Raw genomic sequence first — 26,182 nt, 5'->3', positions numbered from 1 at the left:
CTTTATAGAAAGCTTCTATGTTTACTTGCAGTGGAGAGAAATCTGACCATGGTCACACAGGTGCACAGCTCATTATAGCGCATAGCTCTGATTACTCTCTATGATATAACGAGCCGCCCACCTAGTCTATAGAAGGACAGCAGGCAGAGATCTAGAAAACCGCGAGTAATTGATACAGAAAGTACATTGGAAAAATTTCAAATTTTTCATCATGCAAGCAATAACATAAATTTCCTGAAATGAGAATACCCCTTTAATTCTTCATCCCTTGTCTTCTCAAAATTTTTAAATCCCAATTGTCACAAGGACCTAAAAATAACGTATTTGGAGTTACAATTACAGAATATTCCTGGTCCAACTAACATACAGTACAAATTCAACTGAAGAACAAAACTACATTACCTATTTTGAATGCATTCTGGAGAATGCATGCACAGGCAGTACCTGGGTTACGTACAAGATAGGTTTGTTCATAAGTTGAATTAGTATGCGAGTCGAAACTGTATTTTATAATTGTAGATCCAGAAAAATGTTTATTTTGCCCCAGTGACAATTGCAGTTTCCAAATGTTTTGCTGTAATGGGACCAAGGATTATCAATAAAGCTTCATTACAGACACCTTACAGCTGATCATTGCAGTCTGGGACCATACTAAAGAATTCAGAGAGCTTCACCAGAGGTAACAGTGGGGTCCGTCTTTAACTAGGGGTTATCTGTAAGTCGGGTGTCCTTAAGTAGGGGACCACCTGTACTTTATTAAAGACTGCCTAAGGCAACCATTGGACCCATAAGGATCATTTTACATTTCTTGTATTTCTGTGCAATTTTGTATTGCTGTATTACTCCAAGCTGCATCAGGACTGGTTACGGTAGAGATAAATTGTACTTCCTACTGTAGAGACACCAGTCATGCAATGTACTAAAAGGCTGGATGCATTGGACCCTTTTCTTATGGGCTTTGCTTTGACTGAATTCATTGTGCAGACCAGAATCACTATGCTCATGTATATGACAAATGTATATACAGGCAGTCCCCTACTTAAGGTCAACCGACTTACAGACAACCCATAGTTACAGACAGACACCTCTGACCTCTGGTGATGCTCTCTGAATGCTTTACTTTAGTCCCAGATTGCAATAATCAGCTGTAAGGTGTCTGTAATGAAGTTTTATTGATAATCCTTGGACCCATTACAGCAAAAAATGTTTAAACTCCAATTGTCACTGAGGCCAAGATTTTTTTTTGTCTGGATCTACAATTATAAAATATACAGTTTCGACTTACATACAAATTCAACTTGAGAACAAATCTCCGGACCCCATCTTGTATGTAACCCGGGGACTGCCTGTAGTTTTTGTTGTCTTACTGTAGAATATCAGTATTTCATTCTTCAGAGTACGGAGCTTGGTAAGGTGACATTTTTTGCAGGACCATGTGATGGTTTCATTGATAGCTTTTTGTGATCTGTACAATTTATTCATCACATTGTATTAAAATTTTTATGGGTGTCAGAATAACTAGAACCAATTGTCGGTAATAAGGATGGTTGCCTGCTAAATAAGCCCTCTCTATCTGTGCTTAAAGAAGACCTGTCACCCAATTTATCGGCACTAGGAGCTGCTTACTAAAGTAAGCAGCTCCTAGTGCTTGATCGAATGCCGCAGTGTAAGGCTACATTCACACTAGAGTATGGGGGACGTATATATGGCCGACGTATATGCGGCCGATATATATGTCCCCCATACACTTCTATGGGCTCACGGCGCCCTACGGGAGCGGTACGGTGCAGCACATGTGCGGCACTGTACCGCTCCGTAGCCCGGGAAAAGATAGGACATGTCCTATCTTTTTCCGTATTACGGCACCGCGGCCATATATCGCTATGGAGAGGGGCGGGGGTGAGCTGCGCTCACCTCCTCCTCCTCTCCCCCCGCTGCCGTGTGCCCGCCGTGCTAAGAACAAATCTTTAGTAAGCAGCTCCTAGTGCCGAAATTTTAAGTGACAGGTTCTCTTTAACATCAGAGCTCTGTTTATGAAAAAAAAAAGAAAAGGTTAATAACAGAAGTGTGACTTGATGAGGTGCAGAGAATGCTGTCCCTTCTGTGCTTAGGGGGCCCACAAGGTGTCACTTTCCCATATGAGAAGACTAGTACTATAAATCATACATTATAGTTGGGGCCTGGCACAGACTTTGCAACGGGGCCCATCAGCTTCAAGTTATGCCATTGGTTAATTGGTATATTGTATTGATAGGTCTGGCAGACTTCAAAGGGCTCCAAGTTGACATAACAACCATAAGGAAGCCCCAATGTTGTTGTAGGGTCCACCAACCAGTAAGTGAAACGGCTAGATAAGTAGTTTATAACCTCCTAGGTATCACGGACACAATGGCTGAAAACTCTGTACATCAAGCATATAGCTCATGAAATCATATCACATTAAATCACAGCAGCCTGCATGGAGATGAGTAGAAGTCCATGGAGGCTGCTCTGATTGTTTTATGCGGTGAGACATGTGCATGGGGTACAGTAAGTAGCTTAACCCCTACGGGACACAGCATCTTTTGGCCTAAAGGACGCGGCCCCATTTTTCAAATCTGGCCTGTGTCACTATAAGTGGTTATAGCTTTGGAACGCTGTGAGATATCCAGGGGATTTTGAGATTGTTTTCTCGTGACACATTGTACTTCAAATTAGTTTAAAAATTTGGATGAAATCTTTTGCGTTTAGTTATGAAAAAAAACAAAATTTGGCAAAAATTTAGAAAAATTCTTTATTTTCAACGTTCTAAATTCTCTACTTTTGATTCAGAAAGTCATAGCACCCAAATAAATTCATAACTTACATTTCCCAAATGTCTGCTTTATGTTGGCATGGTTTTTTCAGATTCCACATATTTTACTAGAATGTTATGAAGCTCAGAATTTGGGTGCCATTTTTCACATTTTTTGTAAAATCGCCAAAACCTGTATTTAGATGGACCTGCTCAACTTCTAATTGACACTGAGAGGCCTAAATAATAGCGAGACTCGTAAATTACCCCATTGTGGAAACTACACCCCTCAACGTATGAAAAACCACTTTTAAGAAGTTTGTTAACCCTTTACGTGTTTTATAGGGGTTAAAACAAAATGGAGGTGGAGTCTGCAAATTGTAATATTTTTTCACAATACACTCATTTTGGGTGGAAAATTAAACATTTGTAATGGATAAAATGAAAAAAGGCTCCACAAAGTTTGATACGCAATTTCTCCCGAGTACACCGATACCCTACATGTGGTGGTAACCTGCTGTATGGGCGCACGGCCGGGCATAGAAGGGAAGGAGGCGCCATTCAAATCAGATTTGCTATGTCACATTGTACAGGATATAATTTTTTTCTTTTTTTTATTGTGCACCTATAGGGGCTTATTTCTTTTGCCACATGAGATGCACTTTTCTAATACATAATTTTGGGGCATCTATAGCTAATTGGTGAGATTTAATTAACTCTTTGTTGGTGGAGGAAATGAAAATCATCAATTTTTAGGAAAATTTTTATGTGTTTTTTTTTTTGGCCGTTAACCATACCATGAAAATAGTATATTATTTTTATTCTTTGGGTCGCCACGTTTATGAAAATGCTTCATTTATATATATTTTTTTATTTTTTCCCATTTTTACTGAATAAAAAGTAATTTGGCAAAATTGTTGTTAATTTTAGCATCACCGTCTTTCATATGCATAACTTTTTTATTTTTCACCTCAAAAATCTGTTTAAGGGCTTATTTTTTGCAAGAATGATAGCTCTTTTTAGTGGTCTTATTTTAGATTGCGTAACTTTTTTAAATCACTTTTTTAGAGCATTTTTAAAGGGCATTAATAAAAAATCATCTTTATCAGAGAGAGTTTTTTTAGGTTGTTTTTTACGGGGTTCACTTTGCGGATCTAATAACGATTCTGTTTTATTATACAGATTGTTACGGACGCAGGGATACCAAATATGTGGGGGTTTTGTGTATTTTATTCAATTGTACTGAATAAAAACTAATTTGGAGAAAATCTTATTCATTTTAGCATCACCATCTTTTTATATGCATAACTTTTTTATTTTTTGGCAGATAAATCTTGTTAGGGGCTTATTTTTTGCGAGAACAGTTGTTCTTTTTAGTGGGCTTATTTTGGAGTGCATAACATTTTTAAAATCACTTTTTAGAGCATTTTTTATAGGGTATTAATTAAAAATTATCTTTTTTCGGAATGTTTTTTGCGTTTTTTTCCTCCGGCGTTTACCGTGCGGGTCCAGTAACAATTCTGTTTTATTATGCAGATTGTTACGGACGCGGCAATACCAAATATGCGGGGTTTTTTTGTGTTTTTATGTTTTTTATACTTTATTAAGTTTTTTTTATGGGAAAGTGACATTTTAGGGGCTTATATTTTTATGTATTAATTTTTTATTTATTATAATGTGTAGTGTTAACTGTTTTTGCATATTTTTACTTATACATACTTGAACTTAAACCAGTGATGCTCTGATCACTGGTTTAAGTTCAATACACTGCTCTACAATACTATTTTATTGTAGAGCAGTGTAAACTGTCTGAGCAAGCTTGCGCATGCTCAGACAGTTTACAGCCAGACCCGGAAGGGGTCTGGCTGCCATGGAGACCGGGCAGCTCCGGGGCACATGCCAGTCCTCGGAGCTGCCCGGCAGAGGATCGGATCCCCCGGTAAGCGGCACGGGGGATCCGATCCACAGCGCTTACACCCTTACACGCCGCGGTCATGTTTGACCGCGGCGTGTAAGGGGTTAACACCCGCGATCGGAGCCGGCTCCGATCGTGGGTGTTAGCGCAGGCTGTCAGCTGTACTAGACAGCTGACGGCCGCTGCTTCTGGTACCGGCTCCGTTCGTGAGCCGGTGCCAGAAGCAGGACGTTATAGAACGTCCCCGTGCGCTAAGCATCTAGCCCCGGGGACGTACTATAACGTCCTGGTGCGCCTAGGAATCCGTATCAGAGTTTTCTGTTTCCGTGGATGAAATATCAGTGTCACGGATCACCTGTCTTCTTCCTGCAACTGCAGAGTAAATTTTATTTTCTTTGAAGTCCTGGAAATCACGCAAATATTGGCGGTGTTTACGCTCCTTTACATGATATTGGAACTTCTCTATAGCTGCTTGGAGGGCGCTCTCCCTGTTTTTGAACTCTGGTTCTCCCTCAAACTTTTTGGTTAGTTCTATTTGTTCCTGTAGTCTTACCTCTAAGTTTGCTAAAATCTTCCTTTCTTCTTCTAGCAATAATTGCATGAGCCTCAGCGAACTATTATCAGGGGTAGGTAATATAACCCAAAATTTGGGGATTTACCTGGATAAAGTCCTGAGAGAGTTTGTTCTAACACTCCCCTCATACACAAGGGATACTTTAGATCTTTTGACCAAGCTGGACGGTATTTCCCTGGGTCACGAGCACATATTGGGAAGCGTTGACGTGGAGGCGCTCTATTCCTCTATACCCCACAGCATGGGTCTGAAAGCTGTTGCACATTTCTTAAGATCAAGAGGAATACAGCAAGAGGGTCACAATAGCTTTATCCTAAAGGCTCTGGAATTTTGCCTTACCAGGAATTTTTTTCTGTTTAATGGGAGATTCTACCACCAGCTCAGGGGCACGGCCATGGGTTGGCCGTGTGCGCCAACCTATGCCAACTTGCTCCTGGGCTGGTGGGAGGAAACTATGGTCTTTGGGGAGGGAGAGACACCAGACACCTCGAAAATCGAGGCGTGGTACAGATTTATAGACGACGTCTTTGTGATCTGGCAGGGCCCCCCCCAGTCCTTCGAGCATTTTGTGAAAGATCTGAATATTAACCCAATAGGCTTACGCTTTACCCATGAGAGCTCTGTTAATAGCTTACCATTCTTAGATATACGCATCACTATCGACAACGACCGAGCACTGACGACTGAGATCTACTGTAAGACTACTTCAACAAATTCTCTACTGAGATGGGAGAGCAGCCATCCGATGCCCCTTAAACGAGGCATCCCCAAGGGGCAGTACCTGCGCCTTAGAAGGAACTGTTCAGACGCGGCCACCTTTTTCAAACAAGCAGATGACCTGCGTCGTAGGTTCCAAGCAAAGGGGTACCCGGACAAGATCCTAAGGGAAGCCTATCAGAATGCGCTCCATAAGGACCGACATGATCTCCTTAAAAAACAAATGGAGATTAAGGAGGAGAAGGTGATCAGACTGATCACGACATTTGATAATGGAGCCACGGCTGCAAAAAGGGTACTGGATAGGCACTGGGACATTTTATTAATGGACCCGGATATCAAGAAAGTAGTGAGCCCTCGGGCAACGGTCACCTACAAGAAAGGGGAAATCACTAAAGGACAGATTGGTCCACAGCCACTTTATCCATAATCAGAACAGTACTTGGCTTGAGAGACCAACCAGGATCACAGGTAGTTTCAAATGTAGTGGATGCGTCGCATGCCCCCAGATGGTTAGATGCGATTCTTTTACATCTACAGTAACGGGCATTACCTACCAAATTAAGCAATTCATAAACTGCAAAACACAAGGTGTTATATATAGAGCAGTTTGTGAATGCAAGATTGAATATATAGGAAAGACCATCTGTGAGCTGAAAAGAAGAGTGGGAGCACACCTGGGAGACATAGTACACAAAAGGGATACACCCCTGGCCCGCCACGTAAATCAGATTCACAATGGGGATGTGAGCAAAATTAAATTCCATGGCATTGAAGCAGTGCAGAGACCAATAAGGGGGGGTGACTGGGATAGATTAATCCTGCAACGAGAGACCGAGTGGATCTTTCTTCTCGACACAGTTGCCCCCAAAGGTCTCAATGAGATGCTGAATTTCACTTCTTTCCTGTAACTCTTGTCATTTATTGATGTAACATCCATGCCTGTAAATAACCTTGTTGTTGAGTTGTCTATATAAGCATTGAATTTACTTTGCCAAAATGAGAAGTGAAAGGAGAAAAAATATAGCCATGATTCTAATTAAAGGTCTCTTTTTTTATCTCTCAGCAACGCTGCCAAGGGAGCATAACAAATAATCTGCTGCCCTGGAGACTTAAATCGCGGGTTAATCGTGCGACTAAGGTTGCGGGAGTTAAGAGGTCCTTTACCCCCACTTACCCAGCAGCAGCCACAAACTTGAAGGGTCGAATGCGGAGTGACGGGAAGGTCCTCAGTCAGTAATGTGGAGAGTTGTATGAAGCGTAACTAACCGCGTCCATAGTTACTGACTCCGCCCACGACTGCACGTGATCACTGCAGAGTCACATGTTCGACCGGCAGCAGTAAAGGGGGCGGGCCGATACGGCTATTTAAGGCGCATGCGCCCAAAATATGGCGCCAACGCCAGACTAACAACCTAGTGAGAGTCAGCAAGTGATGAGCCACTGCTCACACCCGATGTTTAATGATGCTATAGGGCCGAAGCCTGTATGTATAAGTATATTTCCCCTGAGGAGTGCATATGACTGTGCACGAAACGCGTAGGGAAGGAGTAACGATTAATTTTACAGTGTAGGGTGCACTAGCCTGCATGAAGGGACAGTCTTGGGGACCGCCCTTGTAAGGGCTGGGAGTCACAACCAACGGGTGTAGGAGTGCAGAAAGGGCAAAAACAGGGTAAGACAGAATTCTTCCCTACAGAAGTGCCGGTGCATCCAAGCCCCATCGTGTGAAGACGGGTGAGACCAAACCTTTATATCTCCTCTACCCAATACAATGCTGTCTTCAATCTGTGCAGGTGGTTATATAATGTGCACTGTTTGACCTGTTTATTTTTCTGCTCAATACACTAGGCATTTTTAGATTTATATATACTTAAAAATACCTTTTATTGGTTGTAATTAAAAGTTAAGTTTTATGAAAATTGTTGTTAGCATTCTGCTGCTAATTAATTACATCATGGTTAAAGAAGCATTTATTTGAAAAATCTTGGGTCACAACGCGTTTCGGAGTAACTAGGACTCCTTTCTCAAGTGGTGTGAGACTGCAGCGTGGGGGGTATGAAGCTTGTCCCACTCGCTAGCTGGCGAGTTCTATGGAAAGGGGGTTTTGAATTTAGTTTTTTTTTTACTTCGATTTATTTTAATTATTTTTTTTTTAGATTCCCTAGGGTACTCTAACCCTAGGTTGTCTGATTGATCCTTCCGTACACTGCCATACTACAGTATGGCAGCATATGGGAATTTTACCGATACTGTAAATGTTCTGAAACTATACAGCCTCAGGTCTTACAAAGATGTGAAGCTGTCATTGCGTCAGATTGCACCCAGCACCTAGGTGTTACTGGAGGGTGCTTTCTGCAATATGCAGCAAACACAAGCCTTGTAGGAAGAGAGCTCAGCCTGTGAGCCCTCTCCAAACACCCACATACACCCATTTGATATGTAACGTACTAATAAGTCACATGTCAGTAAGGGGTTAATTACCCCTTATATATATATTTCTTATATATTAAGAATTTTTCAATACGTCACCTTTCCCCAGATTTAGCTACAGATGCAGAGTCTATATGTACCTCAGACATAGCTTTCAGTTTTCAAACTACAATTCCTACTCTATTCTACCTTCAGCCAACAGGCTGTAGTGGGGAACATTTCAAACGGTTATATATTCTTAACTGTGGCACATGGAAAAACAGTTATGGTGTAATGCTGTATTACAGAAAATTAGTAAAAAACCATGAAAATCAAGCATTGATAAAGCAGGGGCACATTCCCATAGATCCAGGAACTGTGGTTGTGGTAATATTCTTATATTATTATTCATAGCCTCCTTCCTTCGAAAAATCTACTTTTACAATTATGCTAATGAGCCATAAAAGGCTACTAGGGCTGTTCCCAGAGCCCATTCATGCTGCAGATTTACAAGTTGTTACAGTGTGCAAGGAGCACGTCACAATTACTGTTGCCCGATCCTGTCTAATCTTTTTCAGGACTCTTTGTAGTAATACTAGTGGAGGGAAGGCACAAACGAGTCTGAACTCCAACTTCACTGACAGGGCAAAAAGGACCCGAAGGTCCCTCTTATAGGTTTATGGAAACAAAACTTTGACACTTGTCTGTTGTTCCAAAAGCAAAATAGATCCACACCTGGATTCCCCTAAAGACAGGTGATCTTTAGGAAAATATGTCTGTTGAGGTACCATTCTCCCTGCTTCAAGCAGGTCCAGCTCAGGAAATTTGCTGCTCTGTTTTCTGGGCCCTTTATATAAAATGCCTAGATGGATGGCAGATGTTGCTCTGCTTAGGAGAAGGATGAATGTTAGGACCATTAGATCTTGGCTCTTGGTACCTCCCCAATAGTTGAGATAAGCTAACGTACTGGAGTTATCTTTACATTGGACCCTGAAATGTTAGAAAGAGCTGCCCCAAAGCCTCCCATACTGCTGCCAACTCTCTGGAATTTAACCCCTTCCCGACATTTGACGTAATAGTCTTCCGTGCACCCGGACACGGCTGTAACACACTGAGCATTCACTGAGCATACATCTGTATTACACTGTGTAAGGTGAAGAATAGCTTGAACAAGCGATCAGTGGATCGCTTGTTCAAGCTAACCAGTAAAAGTAAATAAAAACAGTTAAAAACATTAAACAAAAACATTTTTTAATAAAAAGAATTAATTAAATAAAGTTAAAGTCTCCTATTCCCTATACACAGGTAATAAAGTAAAAAAACCCCACAAAATCGCCAAAAACCCCCCACATATTTGGTATCGCCGTGTCAGTAACAATCCGTACAATAACTCAGAAACATTATTGGGCCTACTTGGTGAACGCCGTAAAAACAAAACACGAAAAACTCGCCAAAACTGTACATTTTTCATAAAATCTCTACACAAAAATGTTCTAAAAAGTGATGAAAAAAGTTATGTGCGCCAAAATGGTACCATTTGAAAGGACAACTCAACACATAAAAAATAAGCCCTAAACTAGCTCTGTCAACCAAAAAATATTAAAGATGGCGATGCAAAAACAAATGAGATTTCCTCTATATTAGTTTTTTTCCAGTAAAACTGTAAAAATAAATGAAATACTATATAAATGAGGTATCACCGTAATCTTGGTGATCTGTAGAATAAAGACAATATAGTATTTTTAGTGTACGGTGTACGACCCCCAAAATTAATAAAATGTCATCAAAAAGCTACAGACCCAGTAAAATGAAATATTTGTAAAGTGCATCTCATGTCGCAAAAAATAAGCCCTTATATGTCCGAATTGCCAAAAAAATAAAGATTGTATAGCCAATAAAAAGTGACAAGGCATAATCTGCTCTGAATGGCGCAGTTTCCCTTCGATGCCCTGGCGTGTGCCCATACAGCAGGTCACCACCACATATGGGGTATTGTTATACGCAGGAGGGATTGGGTATTAAATTTTGTGGAGCGTTTTGGTATTTTATCCACTGAGAATTTGTAAATTTTTTGAAAAATACATTAATTTAGCCAAAAAAAAATTACTTTCAAAATTGTATCCGATTTTGTTTTAACCCCTGTAAAACAATGAAAGGGTTAACAAACTTCATAAAAGTTGTTTTACGTACGTTGAGGGGTGTAGTTTCTATAATGGGGTTTTACAATTATTTAGGCCTCTCAAAGTGCCTTGAAACCTGAGCAGGTCCCTCAATAGCAGTATTTTGCGTTTTTTATGAAATGTGAAAAATCGCACCTAACGTTCAAAGGCCCACAACCAGGGCCGCATCTGCCGTGAGGCGGGATGAAAATTTCGCCCTGATGGAGGCGGAACACAAGATATGGGTGATTTGGGCATTCACCCGAATCTCCCACTAGCACTACAGACCTTCCGCCGGCAGTGCTCTATAGCTCTGAAGAACGCAGGTGGCGTTTGATGATGTCACACCGCCTGCGTCCATGCACAGCAGCGCTGCCTGGCAGGAATAGGGACGGGCAGAGTGCCAATGTTTTGTATGGGGGAAGGTTCCGGTGGACTGCTCCTTGTCGGCTGATGGAAGAGAAGGGCCCTGTACAGAGGCTTCACTGACTGGTGGAGCAGCAAAGCGATCACACTCCAGCTGATTGCTGCTCCACCAGTCAGTGAAGCCTCTGGACGCAGGCTCCATCCCAGCCTCTGCACCGGTTTTGTGAAAGAAAACAGCCTCTGTCCCAGCAAAGGATCCTCCGGTGACTTGCTGCAGAAGCTCAGAGCTTCTCAAGTTCAGCAGCAGCTATGTATGCTGCTGTGTATGATACTGTGTGTATAATGCTGCTGTGTATGATACTATGTGTATAATGCTGCTGTGTGAATGCTGTGTGTATGGTGCTGTGTACTGTATAATGCTGTGTCTATGATACTGTGTATATGCTGCTGTGTGAATGCTGTGTACTGTATAATGCTGTGTGTATGCTATGTATGCTGCTGTGTGTATGATGTTGTGTGTGTATACTGTGTATGTATGCTGCTGCCTGCTGTGTATGATGTTGTGTGTGTATACAGTGTATGTTTGCTGCTGCCTGCTGTGTATGATGCTGTGTATGATGTTGTGTGTGTATACTGTGTATGTTTGCTGCTGCCTGCTGTGTATGATGCTGTGTATGATGTTGTGTGTGTATACAGTGTATGTATACTGCTGCCTGCTGTGTATGATGCTGTGTATGATGTTGTGTGTGTATACTGTGTATGTTTGCTGCTGCCTGCTGTGTATGATGCTGTGTATGATGTTGTGTGTGTATACTGTGTATGTATACTGCTTCCTGCTGTGTATGATGTGTATGTATACTGTGTATGTATACTGCTTCCTGCTGTGTATGATGTGTATGTATACTGCTTCCTGCTGTGTATGATGTGTGTGTATACTGTGTATGTATACTGCTGCCTGCTGTGTATGATGCTGTTTATGATGTTGTGTGTGTATACTATGTATGTATACTGCTTCCTGCTGTGTATGATGTTGTGTGTGTATACTGTGTATGTATGCTGCTGCCTGCTGTGTATATGATTCTGTCTGAGTTTATGCTGCTGCCTGCTGTGTGTGTATGATTCTGTATGTATGTTGTATGCTGCTGCATTGGACCCCCTTAGTTACCCTTTTGCCCCCTCCATCTACTAACTGCTGATGTACCAGCAAGATCCACTAAAGAAGAATGGTAAGTCATGATTCATTACAAGAGTATGTGTAGATTAGAAATGTGTATTAATATGGAATGTTAATGTTGTAAGTTGTATGTATATATATGTACAGATAGAATGTGTTGTGTATTTATGTGCTTTTAGTGTAAATACTATTTAATTCATGGGGGACACTTATCATTGCTTCTATGCCAGTTTCTGGGGGAGAAGCAATGAAATAATCACAATTTTTGCAACGGTAAGCAACCAGAACCTGGAGTGGGCTGAATATAGAAGGAGATCAGGGCTAAGATTTTTTTTTTTTTTTGGGGGGGGGGGGGGGGCAGCATTTCAGTTTTAGCCTCAGGCAGCAAAGAAGCTAGAATCGGCCCTGCCCACAACATCCTACAAAAATAAGAGTATGCATTAAAAAAACCATGTCCACATAAAGTAGACATTCGGTGAATGTTATTTATTTAGTTTTTTTGCTGTTATGACTATGTGTGGAAAAAGTAGGACATTTTGAAGCTCGAAAATCGAGAATTTTTCCAAATTTTCACCAAATATCGGATTTTCTCATAAATAAATGCAAAACATACCACCAAAATTTTTAGAATTAAAATGAAGTACAATGTGTCACGAGAAAGCAATTTTAAAATCACTTGGATATGTTAAAGCGTTTCAAAGTTATAACCATTTATACAGGGCAGATTTGAAAAAATGGGCCGTGTCAGGAAGGTGAAAAGCCGCTTCGGCGTTAAAGGACACCTGTCATCAGGTCTGTGTCACTTGTCCTGTCACTACTACCTGTTGGAGCAGCTCACAAGGATCCCATCCCAGCCTTTATTTAGTTATTTCATACATTATTCATTGTAAAATCATCTTTTCTTTATCATGTAAATGAGGCTGGTCACATGGTCAGAGGCAGTGATGTCACTCCTGTTCCCCCTCCCCTCTCCTTCCCCTGCTCATGTCTGTGTGTAATGTATAGTAAAGCATGGCTAGTGTCTGCTGCATCTGCTGACATGCTGCATCCTCCTAATATACAGGTGAGAGACACAGACATCAGCTACACATGAATCTGACATGTTCTGCTATAACATGGCTGCCTGGAGCTGTTGTATCTCTCCTATACACACACACATACACACACAGGCTGCAGGGGGCGCCAGCACCAGGAAGCACACCATTATACAGGCTCACATCATTATACAGGCTGTCAGTCAAGCACTGGGGGTGTGGCTGTGCCTCCCACTCATGAATAGAGTGGACAGCTTGAATATGCTAATGCTTCATTGGACATTTCACAGGTCATTTGCATACAGCTTTAGGACCTCATTGCTTAGGTTTACAGGCATGTAGAGGGACAATGAAGGGATAGAGGCAATGCTCTCTAATGGCAGTTTATGAAAATATATTTAGTTTAGGGGGGTTATTTTGCATGACGGGTTCTCTTTAAGGGGTTAAGGACCTTCCTACCTCAGAGTTAGCCCAGAATCCCTAAAAAATCTGGTCTTTTAGATGAGTGCCCTAGCACCCAGGACCTAGTATCGATGGTTAATACCATGGGGTCCTCCTGCCTCCAAGCTAGACCCTGGTTAAGATTTGTAGGTACCAACCACTATTCTAGAGACTAAAGTATATTTTCAGGTAAATAAATGTTAACCTCTAAACTAGAATCACTACCATCCCAACATCCCAACATCTCCTAACATATGAAGATGTACTTGAGCCCATGGAACCATTGGCATAGCTGAGGTAAAAAGACCTAAGACTCACATGATTTTCGAAGGGAAGATTGTTTATTAATAAATCATATACGGCCCTCTGAATCTTCTGGACTATATCAGGGGAGAGAAAGGATTTTTGGCAAGCAGAATCCAGACAAATACCAAAAAATACTTTAGAGTGTGAAGGGTTATGAAGGTTTTTTAAGATTTATTAACCGAACTAATATCCCCAAAATCTCCTGAATCTAAACTATTTGGGATGGTACAGTTTTCGCAGATTTCCCTACTAAGAAAAATTATGCAAATAGGGAACAAAAATACCACACAGTGTAATCGTATAAAGGAAGCCTTTTCCGCTATTAATTTTGGTAAAAACTCTAGGAGCAATGGCCACTCCAAAGAGCATAGCTTTAAAATGTAGATATGTCAAAGAACACAGCAACTCTTAGAAATTTTTGGTAAGAAGGATGTACAAATATACGATACACATTATAGTACTCATCCGCCAAATCAATTAACGTCATGTAACTGGAAAAAGCTAATTTTTATTGTGGATTTTAACTTCTCCCATTTGCTTTTTAAAATGTAACAGAAATTAATTCAGCAGTTTCAACTTAATATTAGCCCTGAATGAACCATCAGGCTGTTTACCTTGGAAAAGGGTCGTATAGAACCCTAGTTCTTTCTCCTTAGGTGGGACTTTAATTAGCACCAACTTCTGAAGAAGCGTATTGACCTCCAATTCTAGTGCCAGCTAAGCTTTGGAATTTGACATACAAGTGATCTTAACCCTTCGTGGGGAGGGGGGCAGAAATGGCCATCGAGGATGAGATCTAACACCCACTTATTATTAGATATTTTCTCCCATTCCAAGTAGAAGCAGGAGAGTGTACCCCCCCACCAGAACTTGGCGTCAATGTTGGCTCGTTCTTTTAATGGGGACTGGGTGCTGATTGAACATGAAACTCCTTGGCTTCCTAGATGACTTCCAGCCACCATCCTTGTGGTACCTAAGCTTCTGAGTAGGTAAAAACCTTCTTTGTGGACAAAAAGTATTACTTCTGAATCCCTGATTGCCAGGGAAGTGCTTCTTTCTCTTCGAGGTGTTCTCCATTATTTTATACAATGGTGACTCAAAGAGATACTCTCCCTCACAAGGGACAGCACATAGACTAGTGAGCTAGGATCTCCATATATTTGAATTTCTGACAGGAAGTGAGGAAAGGACGCCGACACTCAACGAGCAGCTGCATTGCCCACACAGCAAACACTCCGGCGGGCATAGCACATCCCAGGAGATCTCCACCACAGCTCTCAGGCTCTAATTGCACGTCAGTGGCAGCACAAGCTCCCCATGGCCCACGGCCAATCTGGGGGACACAGGCAACTGCTGGCACACTCCGACAAGCACCACGGAGGCATCCAAGAACCTCAATGAGGTTCCTGTTAGGTTTCCCAGAGGGACAAAAAAACTATATTGAGTTGGAGGAGGAGCGAAAATTTTAAGTTTGGGTCTCCTGTCCCTGGGGGCTGACCCCTCTCTCTGGTGGTGCTGCCATGGTGAGGGGGTAATAAAAGTTGTTTTTAAACCACAGTAAAGCCAATCACCAAATGTAAAAGAGCCCTTAAAGACAGTAATTGGGAGTGCTGGAGATCTTTAAGCATTGTGGACTGCAATTTCTAAAGCTTCCACAGTATTGAATGGTGTGGCAGGAAGCATGCTCGACCAGCCACTCCCTCATTTAGAACCCCATCTATTAGATTGTTATCCCCTATACTGTGAATTTAGATTCTCATTAAATGCAAATCTTACCTGTCGGCCGGCTCTGATTTCTCTAAGAACATTCTCATAGCAGACTTCTTCCATATCATGAAGTTGCTGTGTCTAAAGATCAGAAGGGACAAAAAAAAAAATTGAGTTAAAAACATATATTCATTCAATGTGTCATCTGAATATTAAGCAAAACTGAATGGTTAGTGGATTAAATGCCCTTAGTCCATAAAGTTCACATGTTTTATAATTAGGAGACAGGATCTGTGCAGACAGATCTTCCTTGATGCACTCAAGAGAAAAACACAGGCAAGTAAAATTTGCATATATAACTACAATGGGTGACCCATTACCGAACACTTCTGAGGGAGAGCGGCTGCGCTCGCAATATTACAGGAAGAACGTGGACGGACAGACAGACAGACATAGGTTATGTCAGTAAAAATCTGTGTTGGCAAGTCCAACAGTGCATCCAGGTTTATTCAATGTAAATCACTGAGAGGATACCATTATCATGGGCTTTAAAGTTGAATGACTATGAACAGCTTCATCCCTTATATTTCTCTTGTTAACTTAATGGAACAATAGCATTTAATATGACAAATACATCAAATCTGAGGGTTAAAGAATATAGAAAGCATATCTAGGGAAATATGCATGTTTAGTTTTAAGGGCTTTCTAATCTATTTAAGATGAGATAAGATACGATAGTCCTTTATTAGTCCCACAGTGGGGAAATTCACAGCGTTACAGCAGCAGAGAGGGTACAGAGAGTGAAGTACAAACTATGACAACAATAATATTAGGGATAAATGAACAAAAAAGAAAAGGGGGATAAAAAGACAAAAAAAGAGACAAGCAATGATCGGCAGTTTGATGTTTAGTCTGTGGATGGGACTTGCAGGGACTGGTTAGGTGGGGGGCGCAGGTTACTTCTGTTTGGGCCTTGTTTGTTGAACAGCCTGATGGCAGCAGGGAGGAATGACTTACAATAACGCTCCCTTTCACATTTGGGGTGAAGCAGTCGGTCACTGAAGGTGCTCCCAATGCCACCACAGTCTCATGCAAGGGATGGGAGCTATTCTCCAGAATAGACTCCAACTTACACAGTGTCCTCCTCTCAGCTACCACCTGCACTGTGTCAAGAGGACCCCCCAGGACAGAACTGGCTTTGCTAATCAGTTTGTCCAGTCTGCTCCTCTCCCTCGCTGAGATGCTGCTACCCCAACAGACTACACCAAAGAAGATGGCTGATGCCACTACAGAGTTGAAGAAGGTCTTAAGAAGAGCCCCCCGCACTCCGAATGCCCTCAGCCTCCTCAGCAGGTGTAGCCTGCTCTGACCCCTCCTGTGAATTGCGTTTATGTTTTCTCAGAAAACAGGATATAATGTAATGCATAACGTGCAAAACTGAATTTCCATAACTAAACAAGTAAAATGGCATTCTAACAGATTAAAAACAAAGTAAACATCACCAATGAATGGCAACATTCCCTGTCCTCATATATTTAAAATGCCATACTACACAAACCTAATGATGCACTAACAGAGGGTTATGGGAATGTATTTTTATGCCACATAGCTGCCCCATTATGAGCTACAGTGTTATTTATTTTAATGTCCAAATCAGTTTTGGAATAGTATGTGATGACTAGCAGCATCAATGTTTTCAGTTGTCCTTTTTTTTTGTAGACACCTTTTGCCATTTGTCTTCCTTTAATTATCATAATTTGTTAGAATTTTTTTTTAATGGATGTTAGAAGGTTTATAACTTTAGTAGAAAGCTCTCAAATTTTAAAGAGATTTGAAAAACACAAAATTGTTGGCGACCAATTTAGTTTGGAAGTGACCAATAAAGGCTTATGTACTATAAACCCCCACATGTGACACAATTTTAAGAGGACCTGTAACCCTCAAAAACGACTTACTAAAGTAAGCAGCTCCTATTGCTAAAACAGATGCAGCAGAATTATACTGCTAGCGTTATCGGAAACCTCTGCGTTATCATAAACTGCTGCGCTGTACACTACAAACCACTAACCGCTCTCAAAGTGGTCCGGCATATTAATGAGAGGGCGGATTTATGTATTAAGTTAATTGGTGCTATGACTATCAACTTGAAAAGCAAAGATTTTAGAACTTTGAAAATTGAGAATTTTTAAAAAATTTTGACAAATTTATTTTTTTCATAATTAAATGCAAAAGATATCATCCAAATATTTCCACTAATTTGAAGTACAATGTGTGACGATAAAACAATCTCAAAATTACCTCAAAATGTTAAAGCATTTGAAGGTTATAACCACTTGTAGTGACACAGGGCAGATTTAGAAAATCTGGCTTGGCCCTTAAAGGGTTAATGATGTTTCACCTAGTTGCCAATCCACCAGCTGTTTTTTTATTTGACCAATTCTGATAAAATACCAACTCCTGCAAATGAAGTGACCCCGTAAACCTTCCATTTTAGGTATACTTTACCCAGTCGTCTGGAATGGCACTGTCAAAGTTACAAGATGATCATTGCTGCTTACTTCACCAGTCAGTGGTTTAAAAATTATAGTTAAATGATTAATGTACATACAGTATAAAAAAAAGGGCGTCTCAGCCCCTCCGACTCTTAGCACTCTTTAGTAGCACTATTTAATAGGCATTGCTCCACTGATGTCAACATTGTTAGATTTTTTTTTCTTACTCTAACCCCAGTGATTCTCAAGCAATAATTGTCACTAGTTCTGACACCCAAAATGTTAATCCGGTGCTATACTGCCAGCTAGGTGATGCTAGTATGATGAAGAAAGTATGCAATGGCCTATTTGATAATAGCAAGCCGAATGAGCACAATTAATAGTGTAAATAACAACATCGATTACTTTGGAACGGCACAGCCTAGAATAAAGAAAATCCAACTGCACTGGAATGAGTGGGGTCTATCTACAACCAAATACATTTTTTGGAGTTCATTGAACTATAAAACAGTATATACACTGTAAAATAGGAGCCTTTTTCAGCAACCAAACGACACTAATCTAAGAAAATAATGACACTTTGCAAATCATATTAACAGAGCAATATAATCTGTCTGTATATTTTAAATGACTAAACATGAAATGAAAAGTAGACAGAATTTTTGGTGTAAGCCATAGCAGAAAGCTTGGTTGTCATTGGACGCCTCATAAAAACAAGGTCAACTTTCGGGAGATACAATTAAGCAAGAAACTACATGTCTTTATCAAGCTATTCATTTTAATTCCAAATGTACAGCCAAATCGCAATTTGTAAGGATAATTAAGGAAAGGCAATGGCGGTTTTTATAGACAGATACTTGATACAATTAATGAAGGTTAAAATATGCACATTGCAATAAGTGCCATATGGCAAACTATCCTTTTGTGTATAAACTTTAAAACGCTCCCTATGGTTAGCAGATATCTCACTTTACAGAAAAGCAAATGAAAAAGGGCTACTTAACCCTTAACACTGGCAGCATATTCCAGGAATTGAGTATAAAACAGTGGTTGGGTTTACACAACAATCGGATGACACAAAGGCACAAATGGAGAGCAGCATTTAAGAGGGTTTTATAGGAAGCGAGTACTGTTCAAAGCGGTGAGCGCAATAATATCAAGACTAATGAGACTTGCAATACATATGTGACAGGCGAGAAGAAACTTCATAAAAGAAAATGAGACAAGAATGTAATCAGATGCAATTGCACTTTGAAGTTGACTCATTTCACAGAGTACCTGTTTCTTGGTGTGATATTGCACAGACTGATTTACCAATTATTCAGAACAGTTCGGGTAAATGACTTTTGTATTAGCCAAGCAAATATTTTATTCTTCAAAATATTATAAAATAAATAATAAAAATATCAAAATGGAACAGATAAGTAACAGCATCTAAAATACGTAAGGCAGTGGACAGTAACCTGAGCAAATGGATCAAGGTAATGAGTTTTATTTGTTATTTTTTAAAAAAAACAGAGATAAGCAAAGCCACAAACAGCGAGTAAATAATTTTGCAATGATGGTGTTTCCTATATAAAAAGGGGGACTCTGTTTGCTATAAAAAAAAGCAACTGCTCTCAAAATATCAATGTTTGAGAGAATGGTATTTCATGCATCAGTCTCTGACGTGCTCTTTTTCATCCTGTTTATGATGTGGACCTACTTCTGATGAGATGATTCTTATACTTATTACAGCAATTAGAATTTCATGTATTATGAAAAGTGCATGGACTGTACCAAATTTTCCACAGGGGTCAGAAATTCCTACCAAAATTACTTAAAACATCCATACAGATTCCTGCCATACAGTTATAGCTAAGGAGCTCACAGCTCTCTGGCAGTATACTTAGCAGTATACTATACTAGCGTTATAGCCCTTTACTACCAGCCTCTGTTTGTATACAAATGCAGAAGTGCTGTCCCTATCACAGCAATGCGCCTACTACAGCATTAGTTTCAGACAGTGGCAGGTGCACGGCAGTGGTTTGGGAGGCACTGCAAATCCGAAACAGAGACCAGGGAGTGATGAGTGTCACCACTGTAGAACAGGAGGGCCAGATTAGGTGAGTATAAGAGCTTTATTTATTTAATACATCCCCCAGCCATAATTTTTTTTTTAATCCCAGAAGCCCCTTTACCGTATGTCAAATATTAAAGAAAATATAGATGAGGATAAATGTTCTGAACTTCCAACAACACTGCAAAAATGAAGTGATCTATTTATAAAAAGAAGAAAGATAAAAATAAATTTTGTTGAGACTGAATGTCCTCTTTAAAAGAATCCCCGCAACAATTTCACCATACACAGATGTAGACAGTGTTGAGTCCTGAAGATCTGTGTAACCATACATTTATGTGTTATAGCAGCAATATTGTAGCATTAGAAGAGTCTCATCAAACTACTTAGAATTTTTATCTCAACATTTTAACTTCTTGAGGGCACTTCAGTGCACCAAGTCCAGCTGGAATCCTGGAATATAAATGGATTTTCAAAGTTCTAGAAATCCAGGGCTGTCACCTGGACATCAATAAATTTTCATACAGTTTGCAATAAAATACTTTTAAGAAATTGTGCAGTGTTATTGCATATTTTCATTGCTTAACCCCTTAATGCCAAAGCCACTTTTCACCTTCCTGACACGGCCCATTTTTTCAAATCTGCCCTGTGTCACTATAAGTGGTTATAACTTGGAACACTTTAACATATCCAAGTGATTTTGAAATGGTTCTCTCGTGACACTTTGTACTACATGTTAGTTTAATTTTGGTGGTATGTTTTGCATTTATTTATGATAAAATCAGATATTTGGTGAAAATTTGGAAAAATTAGCAATTTTCGAAATTCAAAATGTTCTACTTTTTCCACACATGAGTCAAACCACCAAAAAATGTAATAACTAACATTCACCGAATGTCTACTTTATGCCTCCGTGGTTTTTTTTATACATATTATCATTTTTGTAAGCTGTTATGGGGCTTTGAACATCAGGTGCAATTTTTTACATTTTCATAAAAAGAGCAAAATCCTGCTATCGAGGGACCCTCTCAGGTTTGAAGTCACTTTGAGAGGCCTAAATAAAAGTAAAACCCCATAAATTACCCCATTATAGAAACTACACCCCTCAACGTATGTAAAACAACTTTTAAGAAGTTTGTTAACCCTTTCATTGTTTTACAGGGGTTAAAACAAAATCGGATACAATTTTGAAAGTAAATTTTTTTTGGCTAAATGAATGTGTTTTTAAAAAAATGTACAAATTCTCAGTGGATAAAATACCAAAAAGTTCCACAAAATTTGATACCCAATCCCTCCCGTGTATAACAATACCCCATATGTGGTGGTAACCTGCTGTATGGGCACATGCCAGGGCATCGAAGGGAAGCTGCGCCATTCAGAGCAGATTATTCATTATCTCTTTATAATGGCTATACAATCTTTATTTTTTTGGCAATTTGGACATATCAGGGCTTATTTTTTGCAACATGAGATGCGCTTTAAAATACTTCATTTTAGTGGGTCTGTAGCTTTTTGATGATATTTTATTAACTCTTTCATGTATGGAGGAAAAGAAAATTATACATTTTGGGTTTCTTTTTTTGTATATTTTGGGGGTCGTACACCGTACACTAAAAATACTATAATATTTTTATTCTATAGATCACTATGATTACGGTGATACCTCATTTATATAGTTTTTTATATATTTTACAATTTTACAGGAAAAAAAACAAATATAAAGAAAATCTCATTTGTTTTTGCATCGCCATCTTTACAGAGATATAACTTTAATATTTTTTGGTTGACAGAGCTAGTTTAGGGCTTATTTTTTAAGTGTTGAGTTGTCCTTTTCAGTGGTACCATTTTGGTGCACATAACTTTTTTCTGATCCCTTTTTGATACATTTTGTGAAGGGATTAAATGAAATTTTACATTTTTGGCGAGTTTTTCGGGTTTTGTTTTTATGGCCGCAACGATACCAAATATGTGGGGGGTTTTGGTGATTTTCAGTTTTTTTTACTTTATTAGATGTGTGTATAGGGAATGTTTGTGTTTAGGGGACTCTAACTTTATTCAATTAATTCTTTTTATTAAAAAGTATGTTTATTTAGTGTTTTTAACTTTTTTTCTTTACTTTTACAGGTTAGCTTGAACAAGCGATCCACTGTTTAAGTTATTCTTCACCTAATACAGTGCTGCGCATGCTCAGTGTGTCACAGCCAAGATCACGCAGTCCCGGGGCTGCGATCGGAGCAGCAGAGCACCCCTCCACCCCCGGTAAGCGCCGCGCGGGGGGGGGGGGGGGTTGGTGTTCCGATTCTAGATAAATGCCCCTGTCAGGGGGTTAGGGATTAACACCCGCGATCGGGGAAATCTCCGATCGCGGGTGTAAGAGGCGGGTGTCTGCTACAGTATATAGCCGACACCCGCAGCTTCTGGCGCTAGAACTTTGACGTACTATTACTGCATTTTGCGGGAAAGCACCTCCCGCCATGCAGTAATAGTAAGTCAAATGTCGGGAAGGGGTTAAAACCATGAATAGGTTGTATTTTTACAAAATACAAAATATGTGCATTTTAGTTATATTGCCAAATAAACTATTTGTTATTATTTGGACATTTTACATATGTTTTTTTATCCAACATATTTATTGCCGTGTTAGAGCATTTAATCTATTCCCTGTCGATAAGTATTTCATATGTTCTCACAAAGTGGCACCAGCATGGCAAAGGGTATAAGAGATATTTCCTGCATTCTTTCAAATACCAGCTTTGAATACCTGGCAAATTTCCAGAAATGCCCGGCAGGGAAAGGGTTAGGGAGGATAATTTATGTATATGATTTCAAGCTAAGTAATGGAGTATACTTTAACTTAACATTTTTACTTGCCTTGTTATTTGACTTTATTCCAATAAACGTCTGTCCAAGAGGAACAGGTCGGAACCGTCCATCAAAGAAAAAGAGACCAATAAAGGGATTAACATGAAGAAATGTGGCAACATCTAAGTAGTTGGGTAAAGTAGCTGAAAGGCCCAAGATCCTAATCATACTCTGTGTTGATTCGACCTAAAACAAAAATAAATAATCAAATGGTTAATAAAAGTACAAATTCTGTTAACTATTAAGAAAGGCATTAATAAAGGATAAAGATATTATAAGGACATAATATTTTACAATTCACTTTTTTCACTATATACAAGTTATAATCTCTCTATATTGTCCATGTAACTGTAAAAATAAAAAAGTTATGTATATTACAAATGAGTATTTCTAAAAAATTTCAGTACAATAACTTTATAATAAGTTCACACAAGTTCACAGCCTTCTACAAGCCATTACTTATTTATTTTTCTTCTACTGAAACATTTGATTTGGTCAAAAATCTAGTTTGTATAAAACTTAAGCAATTATGGGTTGAACATAACTTATTGATAAACATTTAATGCTTTCTGTGCTGTATACATAAGAATGCACATCTGACTTTTTTCTAATTAAAAAATTTCTGCTTGTATTGCATAACCTAAATACCATATAAACATTTTTCTCTAGGTCAATACCAATTTTATAATTTTATTTTTTTTTAATTAACTACATTTTTATCATGAAATCCTTTTGGGGGACAAAAACATTAGCATTATTGTCTTCCAAGTGCCAAAACTTTTGACATTTTTTGTCAATGTAACTGTGTAAGGGCTAAATTTTTGTGTAATGACCTGCAGTTTTAATTCGTTCATATTTGGGGTTCATTAAGATTTTTTTTGCGTTTAATAGAATTTTTTTGTGTAATGGGTGATTTTAAAAAAAGTCAATATGGGCATCGTTTCTGCTATTTTATTTTAATGAAACTGCATGTACTTCTAAAGTATTAGTATACTGGCAATCCTACAGCTTTGTTGACATTTAGAATACCTCAACAGTATGGTGTATGAGACACATTTAAATATTGGCCAAATGTTTATGTAATTTTGAAACAATTGCTAAAACAAAGAAAGAATTTGTCTGTTAAAAATATGTGTAATATATAATAAGTTATGCAATAAAAATGTTGAAAAAGTGCAGAAAAACTGTAGTCAGAGTGATTTTCAAATTATACAATACTTAATATGAAATAATCCCAAACTGTTGAGGCTAAAGTATACAAGTTAGAGGCTAAGTATACAGGTACTGCTCAAAAGTGAACTAGGGCACTCTATCATAACATAAAAACAACATGGAACAGTCTATTTATATGTGCATAAAACATAGTTTATGGTAGTATTTCCATGCATCTGTTGTCCGGCAACATGTTTTACACTCTACTATGCTGTATAAATACACTGAAAATGAAATATTACATTCATGTTTGCCTAGGGGATTGAAAAAAACTTCAAGGTAATTGGAAATCCATGGATCATAGGTGTCATTCCCGTACCAAAGCTTCCAGTACATTTCCTGAGATAGCTTAATTTAGAGACTTAGAAGAGAATGAAACAACCACTGGCAATTCTAAAATAAAATGTTCATCACTGAGCATTACAAATGGAAAATTTACAAAAGGTGATCCTGAAAATGAAGAGCCAAAGGCATTATTTTCTTTATAACCTGCATTGTCATTCTGCTGACATCAATCATTGGTTGTAAATGACAAATCCATCATCTTATATTTTTCATATCGACATCAGAAAGATTTACAGTTACTTTAACTTATGAGGATGCCATTGAAATATTCTATAAAAAGCACTGCATATAATACCATGGGACTGGAAATCCCATGTTCTCAAAATACAAGGGTGTAACATTTACATGGGGCTTTCAAATGACATTAATCATCATATACATCCACAGGCACAAAAACTAGACTGGTAGTTATAGGAATCAAACAATGTATTCAATTTTGAGATGATCTAGTTAAATTACTAACATAATACTTAGATGCTGCAGGTTGTTTTAAACAAACTTTACTGAAATTGCTTGGGTAAAGGTGTTTTGAAACATCGGCCAATGTCATTATGTCGCCAGAGAACATAAACAGCAGTAAACAACAATTGCTCTTTTCTTAAGCCATGGGCATTCTTGATATTAACTTTGAGGAAGTATCGAGACAGAGGACATGCAACATAGGGAGTAATATAAAAATACCACAGTAAAGACAATTCTTAGATGTGGATTACAGCAGGGCAAATTTGTAAGACACAATAATAAGATAGTGACCTGTTAAATAGAAAGCATTTAACACCAAATCAGGGGCATAACTAGGAGAGCCTGGCCCCAATAGCAGGCCCCAATTTTCCACTCCCTTCCTTCAAAAATCTATACCTTTTGTATTTTTTCATGTAGTGAGCTGCCTGAGGGCTTGTTTTCAGCGTAACAAATTGCACTTCATAGTAGATGGTATTCAATATTCCATGCAGTGTACTGGGTAGTGAGAAAAAAATTCCAAATGCAGTGAAAATGGTGAAAAAACGCATTTGTTGTACCCAGATTGTCTGATCGATCCTACCATATACTGCCATACTGCACATTGTAATGAATCGGTTAAAATTAGACAGCCTCGGTTCTTTGGAAGACCCGAGGCTGTCATGGCGACCATTCGCCGCTCCCCGATGATGTTAAGGGGAGAGACGATCTTCACCAAGATGGTAGCGCCTTTTTGAAGCTCGATCGATGGGAAAAGACCCAATAGCACCGATCGCTGGTGTTACTGCAATATGCAGCAAAGACTTACCGGCTATGGAGAGGGCTCAGCCCGTGAGCCCTCTCTATGCACCCGACTCAAGCAGTCGGGAAGGGGTTAAAAAACATATTGTATATACTCGCGTATAAGCCGACCAACCCAATTGTAACACAAAAAACTGTGAAAACCTAGTGATTTGAGTATAAGCCTAGGGTGGGAAATGCATTGGTCAAACGCCCCCCAGTATATAGCTAGCAAGCACATTCCCCCAGTATATAGCCAGCCCCTGCCCCCTAGTGTATAGACAGAAGCCCCCCCAGTATATAGCCAGCTTCCCCCTTGTATATAACCAGTGCCTGCCCCCCACTTTATAGCCAGCGTCTGCTCCACCAGTATATAGCCAGTGCTTGCCCCCCAG

The 26,182-nt window shown here is 39.3% G+C and overlaps 1 protein-coding gene across 2 annotated transcripts in view; it reads right to left on the bottom strand.

Annotated features, from left to right (window-relative positions):
* ASCC3 (activating signal cointegrator 1 complex subunit 3) overlaps positions 1-26,182 on the bottom strand; it is a 498,380-nt gene that overhangs the window by 282,581 nt on the left and 189,617 nt on the right. For both annotated transcript variants that reach the window (XM_072141894.1, XM_072141895.1), the window contains exons 12-13: positions 23,001-23,177; positions 15,648-15,719 (exon numbers count right to left, since the gene is read on the bottom strand). In XM_072141894.1, the coding sequence (XP_071997995.1) occupies positions 15,648-15,719; positions 23,001-23,177 (249 nt within the window). The remainder of the gene's footprint in view (positions 1-15,647; positions 15,720-23,000; positions 23,178-26,182) is intronic.

This window comes from Engystomops pustulosus, chromosome 3 (genome assembly GCF_040894005.1).
Source record: "Engystomops pustulosus chromosome 3, aEngPut4.maternal, whole genome shotgun sequence".
In the NCBI taxonomy this organism is placed as follows: Eukaryota; Metazoa; Chordata; class Amphibia; order Anura; family Leptodactylidae; genus Engystomops; species Engystomops pustulosus.
This window is presented reverse-complemented; position numbering and strand designations above follow the sequence as displayed.